Here is a 10,213-nt window from a genome sequence, read left to right as displayed (position 1 = left end):
TTTAGTGATTATTTCCTTCTATGTGGTTGTCTTTACTATTCCCATAACTTCAAGGGTTATGATATCATGTCCAATTGCTATTAAGAATTTTGAAAGTGTATTTATCAAGATACCGTACTAATACCGAATGTTCTTTATATTGTCCATCATGTTTTATTACTAGGGCAGAGCTTGGTTTCCGAAGAGGAGGAAAGTTTGCTCTGTTTATTTTTGTTTTTATTTTTCTATTTTTTTTTTTTCTATGATGGGTATGGGGAAGAGAATAAGAGAACATCTCATGGAATAGTGCAGCCATTTTATGGATTGAAGATGGGTAATCTTTTGTCAATTTTGTATATTTGGTCCTCATGAAGTTGGCTCAACCTAGAATAGCTTTTGGATTGTGTTGGTAATACATTGGTAGAAGAATGTTAGCTTCTTTGTGAAAGCTCTGTTTGCCATAAAACTATAGATAAGAACTATTGTTATAAAAAATACAACAATCGAAATTTGTAGTGTAGGAACGTTGGAGTCTTGGTAGAACGAGGCAAACAGCTGGCAGGTGTCTGCTTGTGGAAATGTACGTCAGGTAGCGTCGGTCTCGAGTTATTTGGCTAGAGTCTCCAATAAGCCCTCGAGGGTATTTTTGGTACTAGATTAATCCATCCGGGAGTAGCCTCCTATGTGTTCGGGGCATAACTGCATTCACAAGAACAAGTTAGAAGGCATGCAAGGATTCCTCACCCGCACATGCCCTCCGATGCTTAAGTTAGTACGTGAAGGAAAATAGTGCGATAAATAAATGATATCATCAATGAATATAAAATAGATGTACCTTTCCCAATAAAGAATGGACTAGCCATAGTATTTTACCAGACGTTGGGGATGAGCATCCATGTCATGAGCACTCGAATGGGCTTATGAGGAATCCCCCCCGGATGATTGAACAGTCTAAGGAATCCTCCGGGAAAAGGTGGGCCTTACAGCGAGTTGTCGAAAGAGGTTCTTGGCCTCTAGGGGGCCTATCCAGACAAAGCTCCGGATGGTCAGGGGATGTCTCCAAGCATTATTTATTATTCGGGATTTATCATATTACTTCCAAGAGGGATTATTTCTCATTGAAGATTATAATAATGTTTGGGGTTTCTCCGCATAATTTTAGTGAGAAGAAGGGGGTTTAAGGGCAGCCACGTGGCCTAACCAAGAACGCCCACGTGACTTTGCATGTTTTCGGAAGTCATTAAATGTGCTCGGGAAGTTTTGGGGTGATTGAGAGCTTTTGGGAATTTATGGGGTCCAAATGTAATTTGGGAAACTTGGAGTGGAATTAGTACAAGTTTAACATGTGCACCATATGTAATGAGGGGCCTTCAAGATCGGCTAGTCTCGTGCGCGTAGGGGGGGAAAGGAGAGGTCTTGGGTTTGAATCACGGCCAAGGCATGCGTTGGGATTTATTTTTCCAGCCTGCCACATGACGGCTTCTCGGGGCTACACGTGGCAGCACACCCCAACATGTGGCAGCAACGGAAAAAGGTTCTGGGCACCTCAGGGCTATCTCAAGACTCCACGTGACACGACATAAAGAGGCCACATAACACCATGCATTGTGGAGAGAAGTGGGCTTGCGGGAAGAAATGCCACGTGGCACGATACGGAGAGAAGCTTGGGCGACACGTGGCAGCACGTGAAGAAGACACATGGTGCCATGCGAAGAGGACACACGACTCCACATGGTCTTTCGGAAAGAATTGGGAAATTGCACATTGTTCCGGAAAGAAATTATAGAGTGCCCCGGAAGAAACAGCGAAATCACACATTATTCCAGAAAGAATAAGGAAATCGAACACTGTTCCGAAAAGAAATTAATAATTCTCCCAAGAAGAAATTAGTCTTCTGGGAAGAAATAAAAACACTATTTCGAAAGAAAAGTTACAGTCTTTCGGGAAGAAAAATCAAGCCCTTTGGGAACCGTGCCAAAAAACACTATTTTGAAAGGAAAGTTACAGTCTTTCGGAAAGAAAAATCAAGCCCCTTGGGAACCGTGCCAAAAGTCCCTTACTATTCATTTATAGGGAAATGCACCACTTCTTCACTTAGACGATTTTACCCCCAAAATTATAAATATTTACATTATAAGCATTATTAATTATTTTTTTGCCATTTACTCATGATTTATTCTTTGGAAAAAATACTCCTACTTGGATTTATTTATTAGAAATACGCCCACTTGTATTTATTCACTAAAAATACCCCTAGCCACTTGTATTTATTCACTAAAAATACCCCTAGGTGGACGTTTTTTAAAAATTCTATAGCACAACAAGAACCCATCAAGAAAAGAGAACCAGATAAACTTTACTAGTACTGGTAGATAGGTAGACTCTTTGGTGCCAATTTCGCAACGACACAGAAGATTAATCATGTCTGACACATTATATACTATCAGTCAGTTCAAGAAATTGAGGGTTATTGTTTTCCTCAGTCTCAATGTTTAGCAGGCAGGAAGTCAGTTCTCCAGACTTCCGTGGAAGTTCTAGTACTCTGGAATCGTCCTCCACAATTAGTTTTTGTGCTGTTTACAATTCACTGTCAATTACCAGTTTGCCACCTAGTGGTAGTCCCATGTCAAAGAAGTACCAGACAATGACAAGTTGAGCCTAATCAAGTTGGGCCCAACTAGTCAAAAACTAGTAAAATGAGAAGAGTGAATAGGTGAAGATGTGATTCAGGAAAATCATTAGGCATGCTTGCAACCTTTTGTAAGGCTACTCTATGGAAATTTTATATTTTCACCTCCTCAGTTGAGGTGCGTAAACTAAACTTAGTAGCCAAAGCATTGAAAAAGATTCAATATTTTGAAACCACCAATGATCAAAGTTCAAAGAAGTGAAGCATGTAAACCACCATAAGAAGATGATCTTGCTATGGTTAAGCTATAGCACATCACCTCCTCATTCAAGTGCTTGTGAGTTGAAGCTTTTGGATTTCTTCTTACCCTCCATCAACAAGTTGTAATTCCATACATGCCATGGAACTTTGAAACTTTTCTAATTTGTTAGTGTTTGTTGATTTTCTTTGCAACCAAAGCTAGCAAGGGTAGGTTATGTGAGTGCATCTCTTAATAGTTATGTGATTTGATTTTCAGATGGAAATGAGGAGTACTCCAGAAAGTCAACAACTGGGTTTATGCAATCCGTTTTAATAAGATAGTGCAGGAAGAGAGTAACCTTATAAAAGGTTGCAAGCATGCCGGTTGATATGCCTAAATCACATCTTCACTTATTCACTCTTCTCATTTTAAAGGTTTTTGGCTAATTGGGCTCAACCTGATTAGGCCTAATCTTGTCATTGTCTGGTACTTCTTTGATATGGGACTAGCTACCACTGGGAGGAAAACTGATAATTGACACTGAATTGTCAACAGCACATAAACTAGTTGTATAGGATAATTCCAGAGTACTGAAACTTCCAAGGAAGTCTGGAGAACTGACTTCCTGGCTGCTAAACATTGAGAGTAAAGCTTGAGAGTGAGGAAAACTATAACCCTCAATATCTTGAACTGGCTGATAGTATAATGTGTCAGACATGATTAATCTTCTGTGTCGTTTCCGAACCTGGAACCAAAGAGTCTACCTGGCTACCAGCACTAGTAAATTTTATCTGGTTCTCTTTTCCTGATGGGCTCTTATATATAGTTTTATGGAAAACAAAGCGTTCGCAAAGGTGCCAACATTCTTCTACCAATGTATTATCGACACAATCCAAAAGTTATTCTAGGTTGAGCCAACTTCACGAGGACCAGATATACAAAATTGACGAAAGATTACCCATCTTCAATCCATAAAATGGTTGTGCTATTCCATGAGATGTTCTCCTATTCCCTTCCCCATGCCCATTAGAGAATAAAAAACAGAATTAAAAAACAAAAACAAACAGAGCAAACTTTCCTCCTCTTCGGAAACTAACCCCGCACCAGTAATAAATCATGATGGACAATATAAAGAACATTCGATATTAGTACGGTATCATCATAATACACTTTCAAAATACTTAACAGCAATTGGACATAGTATCATAACCCTTGAAGTTGTGGGAATAGTAATGAAAACCACATAGAATGAGAGAATCACTAAAAGAATGATTAGACTCACAAAAGAATCATGGTTAATCGACCTGAAGAAATGCACAAATGTTAAACTAGCTAGATCAAATTAAATTGATTACAGATTCCACATAATCAAATCCCACTATCTTAATGTGATTTCCCCAAGAACTGAAAACCCAGTAGACCAACAGGTGTCGTAAATTAACAACACATGAATAAACTCATAACTTGTTGAATAATGACTTATGATGCTGCTGAAATAATCAAATAAGTTATGATTTAATGCTGACATGGAATTGAAGTTGTCAAAGTTGTGTTAGGCTTGATCTAGTTTTCAGCTATTTTTTAGGAATTTTTCTGTTATGTAACATGCAGCAGATTTGGCTGCATTTTTTTATGTTTTTTCTGTTTTAAATAAGTTGTATAAATAAGTACTTTGATTATCAATGAAATTGCTTGAGAAGTCCATAAAAATACCAACAATTGGTATCAGAGCATATTTTCTTGAGGGACCTGTGAGTTAAGAGAAAATTCAAGCCAACAATCTGCAAAAATGGAAGCAGAATCAAGTCATGGAATGCCGGCAACACCAATATTTGGTGGCGACAACTACCTGGTATGGGCTATCAAAATGGAAGTCCATCTCAAGGCACAAGATCTTTGGGAAGCAACTGAGCAAGACTACGAAGTCGCTAATTTGCTGGTCAATCCAACCATGAACCAAATAAAGATTCACAAGGAGAGGAAGACAAGGAAGGCTAAAGCCATAGCCTACTTGTATGTTGCAGTTTCTCCCAATATTTTCACAAAAATCATGAACATGTCTTCAGCAAAAGCCATTTGGGATCATCTCAAAGAAGAATACCAAGGCAATGAACAAGTGAATAATATGCAAGTTTTAAACTTGATCAGAGAGTTTGAAATGCAAAGAATGAAGGAGTACACTGACATGTTGCTTAGCCTTGCTAACAAAGTAAGGTTGTTAGGTAAGGATTTTCCTGATCAAAGAATCATTGAAAAAATACTTGTTACACTTCTAGAGAGGTATGAAGTCACCATCTCTTCTCTAGAAAATGTAAAAGATCTGTCAATGTTGTACTTTGATGAAGCTTCAATATCGCTGCGTTTGGCATAAGGGCTGGAGGGTCTTTTCAGCAACCCTCAGAGCTGCCCAAAACGGTAGCATTTTGGGCCTCTGAGTGGATGGCTGAAACGGCAACCAGCTGTGTCGTTTGGCTTGACGTACTTCATTGTCGCATTGCCTGCTGTGTGCCCGATCGTTGATGCTCTGCTGTGCCTTTATTCATCCCGATCGCCACCGTTGCATCCTTCTATATATCTTCTACAGTGGCCTCGAGATCAGCAGCGCGCACAGCCTCCGATTACCTTCCTCTTGCTTGGTTTGATCTGTTTATTCTCTGTATTTTCTTCTCTCTCTCTGTATAGTTTATGTATGTTTTCTCTCTAGGGTTTGGCCTCTGACCTTTAGTTTCTGTGGTTATGGGGCCGATTTAAAAGGTGAGAATCCTTTTTGTACAGTGAGGGTTGAGAGTTAATCTGTGTAAACCGAGGTTGTAATCGTTTTGATCCGATAGTGGAGTGAGCTTTCTTTGTCGGAGCGCAACGTGGATGTAGCCCTCATTAACGAGTGAACCACGGTAAATCTTTGGTGTTTGTGTGTTTGATTTATTCTTGATTATCTGCATGCTTACAGTATTGAATATTATGTGTCTTCCGCTTTGAGTGTTTGGTCGAGGGTTATCCTTTTGTAACAGTGGTATCAGAGTCATTTCTCTGGTATTCGCCGTTAGGGTTTTCGGAGCCTGTGCTATTTCATCTTCCGAGTCATATTTCTCTTTTACTTGTTTTGGTCTAAGGCTCTAGGGTTTGCTGTGAGTCTCTGTCAGTCAAGGGTTTGCTGTGTGAGTCTCTGTCAGCGTTTAGGGTTTTAGGGTTCCTTCGTGCAAAGCGAAGATGACATCAACCCGATATGATATCGGTACATTTGACGGAAAAAATGACTTCGGTAGTTGAAAAAAGAAGATGAGAGTCCTGCTCTCTCATCACAAAGTGCTTATTGCACTTGAGCCTGACGACAGAAAGTGGTCAGCAGATCAGTTGGCTAGAACTGATGAGGTAAGAGAAGAAGCTTTTAATCTTATTTTCTTACACCTTGGTGATAGAACAAATTGGAATCATTATATTCTGTTTTATCTGCTCCTAATTTAGTTTATTTAAAGGGAATGTTATTCAATTTTAAAATGAATTTTTCTAAATCTATGGATGAAAACATAGATGAGTTCACCAAGCTTACTCTATTACTAAGAGGAACAGATCGAGCCCTGAGTGATACCAGTGAGGCTATGATTCTTTTAAACTCATTGCTAGAAGAATATAATGTAGTCAAGCATGCTCTTCAATATACTGGAATTGTACCTAGTCTAGATTTAGTCATATCTGGAATTAAAGCTAGGGAACTTGAATTGAATACATCCAAGAAGCCTGCTAATAACATATTTGTAAAAAGGCAAATTAGAAAAGAAAATCAACTCGGGTAATGGAGATCAATCTGGGGGTTCTGGGAATAGGGGTAAAAATAAAGAAAAGAAGGGCAAACAAAAACCTAAGTGGAAATGCTATCATTGTGGGAAAGAGGGGTATATTAAAAAATATTGCTATGACCTTTTACGAAAACAGAAACAAGGAGGTAATGCAACCATAGCTGCAAGTAATTTAAATACCTTAGCTGAAGTTTTGACTGTCTCTGATGAAACTGTAGCTAATGAATGGATTTATGGACTCTGGGTGTTCTTTCCACATATGTCCTAATATTGCATGGTTTCAAAACTTTAGTGACAAAGAATCTGGCACTGTTTATATAGGCAATGACCAATCTTGTAGTATAAAAGGAATAGGAGACATAACCCTTAAAATGCATGATAACAAAGTCAGAATGCTCACTAAGGTCAGATATGTGCCTGGTCTAAAACGAAATTTAATTTCTCTTGGTACTCTGGATGAATTAGGCTATTCTTATACTGCTAAAAATGGTTTCATGCATGTGTTTAAAAATAATAACCTAATCTTAACTGGTACCAAAAGGCATGGCTTGTATGTGTTAAATGGTTGTTCTTTTTATCCTGTTTCATCTGCATATACTGTTCAAACTGATAAGACAGATCTCTAGCATTTGAGACTTGGTCACATGAACCAGAAAGGTCTGCAGGCACTGTCTTCTCAAGGTTATCTTGATTCAGTGTCTGCAGAGTCCCTAAACTTTTGCGAGCCTTGTACCCTTGGCAAGTAACACAGGCAGAGTTTCCATAAAGGAACTCACCTGGCGAAGGTATGCCTAGAGTACTTGCATGCAGACCTGTGGGGTCCCTCTCAAACACCAACTCTTGGTGGCAACAGGTATTTCTTATCCATTGTTGATGATTATGCTAGAAAAGTTTGGGTTTTTCCTCTTAGGACTAAAGACCAAACCTTAGAAAAATTTAAGGTATGGAAGACCTTAGTAGAAAATCAGACAGATAAGAGGGTTAAATTTTTAAGAACAGACAATGGATTAGAATTCTGTAATAGAGATTTCGATGAATTCTGTAATTCTCAAGGCATCACCAGACACAAGACTGTTAGGAACACACCCCAGCAAAATGGGGTAGCTGAAAGGATGAATAGGATTCTCCTAAAGAAGGTCAGGTGTCTAATGTTTACTGCTGGTATGCCTAAAACCCTTTGGGGAGAAGCCCTGTCCACTGCCGCCTATCTGATCAATAGGAGCCCTTCAACTGTTTTAAATTTCATATGCCCTGAAGAAAAATGGCTAGGCAGAAAATTGAATTTGAATCATTTAAAGGTCTTTGGGTGTCAAGCCTACGTCCATCAATCAATAGGAAAGCTAGATCCTCGGTCCTCAAAGTGTGTCTTTGTAGGATATCAAGAAGGAACTAAAGGCTATAGGCTATGGGACAAGAATTCTGGAGGAATTAAAATAATCATAAGCAGGGATGTTATATTTAATGAAAATGTTTTCCCTTGCAAATTAGAGAATACAGAAACTGAACCTAAACCCAGTATCACAGAAGACTTTGTGATAGGATCTAATACCCACTTTCAGGTGGAGCTGCCATCAAAAATGCCTGAGGTGCCAGCTGTCTCAACCCCTGTTAATCCTAACCCCAGTAGTGACTCATCATCTGATCATGAAAGTGATCAGGAGGAACCCACTGAAGTCCCTGAGGTTGAGGTGGAGCATCATGACTCCCCCCAGCAAAACTTGAGGGACTATCAGTTGGCTCGAGATAGGAGTAGGAGGTCAGTCAGACCCCCTTCTAGGTATGCCTATTCAGACCTTGTTTATTGTGCCTTGGTGGTAGGCATGGATTTGAGAGGCAGTGAGCCTACCTCTTATGAGGAGGCTATCAGCTCTCAAGATAGCTTTAAGTGGCAATGTGCTATGGATGAAGAAATGGCATCCTTAATAACCAACAACACTTGGGAACTGGTCCCAAGACCTCAGAAACAAAAGCTAGTGAAGTGTAAGTGGCTGTTCAAAATCAAAGAAGGGATGTTACCCTCTGATCCCCTTAGATTTAAAGCTAGATTAGTTGCGAAAGGTTTTACTCAGAGGGAAGGCATTGATTATACTGAAATCTTTTCGCCTGTTGTCAAGTTTAAAACCATTCGTTTAATGCTTGCTATAGTAGTTCAATATGATCTAGAATTAGAACAGCTTGATGTTAAAACTGCCTTCTTACATGGAGATTTAGAAGAGATCATCTATATGGAACAGCCAGTTGGTTATGTTAATAAAAACCATCCAGATTTTGTTTGTTTGTTTGCTAAAAAAGTCTTTGTATGGTTTAAAACAATCCCCACGTCAATGGTATAAGAAATTTGATAATTTCGTAATTGGGATTGGTTTTGTGAGGAGTGAATATGATAATTGCCTTTACTACATTCACTCTGATATACCCGTATATTTGCTACTGTATGTTGATGACATTTTATTGATTAGCAAATCTAAATCTAAGATTAATGAACTTAAATCAATGTTGAACACAAACTTTGATATAAAAGATTTAGGACCTGCCAGGAAAGCTTTAGGGATGGTAATTGAGAGAAATAGAAGTAAAAGTTGTCTAAAGATTCACCAACATGATTATTTATTAAAGGCTGTACAGAAATTTGGAATGTCAAATTGCAAACCAGTTAATACACCCTTAGGACATCACTTCATTTTGTCTAAAGCCCAATGTCCAACATCAGATTCTGAAAGGTTAAAAATGGAATCCATTCCTTATGCAAATGTAATTGGAACCATCATGTATTCCATGATCAGTACCAGGCCAGACCTTGCTTTTTCAATCTCTTTACTTAGTAGATATATGTCTAACCCTGGGAAGCCTCATTGGGAAGCCCTAAAATTTTTACTGAGGTATATTAATGGTTCCTTAAATGTTGGCTTGAATTACATGAAAAGAACTGATACTCTTGATTTGGTAGGTTTTGTAGACTCTGATTTTGCAGGTGACCGAGACTCTAGGAAGTCTACTACAGCCTATTACTTTACCCTAAGTGGTAACTGTATAAGTTGGAAGTCTCAATTACAGCCGCTGGTGGCCCTGTCCTCTACTGAGGCTGAGTATGTTGCTGTAACTGACGCCTTCAAGGAAGCCATTTGGCTTCAAGGTATCCTTACAAAAATCCAGATGTTACAAGGTAAGGTGACAGTTTTTTCAGATAGCCAAAGTGCTATACATTTATGTAAGAATCCTGTTTACCATAAAAGGACAAAACATGTAGATGTAAAATACCATTATGTAAGGGACCAAGTCGCCAAGAGAAAGGTATTTATCCAAAAGGTCCCTACAGAAAATAACCCAGCTGATATGGGTACAAAAATTGTAACTGCAGCCAAGTTCAGACACTATCTGAGTTTGCTGCATGTCACGGTTGGTTGAAGGAATAACCAACAAGAGTTATGATGGCAAAGGTTCTAGCATGCTCCATTGTTGTGGTCTTATCCCTTACATACTGAAGCTTCAAGGTGGAGATTGTTGTACTTTGATGAAGCTTCAATATCGCTGCGTTTGGCATAGGGGCTGGAGGGTCTTTTCAGCAAT

At 38.9% G+C, this 10,213-nt stretch overlaps 1 protein-coding gene across 1 annotated transcript; it reads left to right on the top strand.

The window, feature by feature from the left end:
- Nucleotides 1–4,638: 4,638 nt before the first annotated feature.
- LOC127809556 (uncharacterized) lies at nucleotides 4,639–5,220 on the top strand. The gene has a single exon (XM_052348464.1). It carries the CDS (start codon nucleotides 4,639–4,641, stop codon nucleotides 5,218–5,220), a length of 582 nt encoding a protein of 193 aa, XP_052204424.1.
- Nucleotides 5,221–10,213: the final 4,993 nt, after the last annotated feature.

This window comes from Diospyros lotus, chromosome 1 (genome assembly GCF_014633365.1).
Source record: "Diospyros lotus cultivar Yz01 chromosome 1, ASM1463336v1, whole genome shotgun sequence".
Lineage (NCBI taxonomy): Eukaryota > Viridiplantae > Streptophyta > Magnoliopsida > Ericales > Ebenaceae > Diospyros > Diospyros lotus.
Note: the sequence above shows the minus strand (reverse complement) of the source record. Positions and strands in the feature narration are given on the sequence as shown.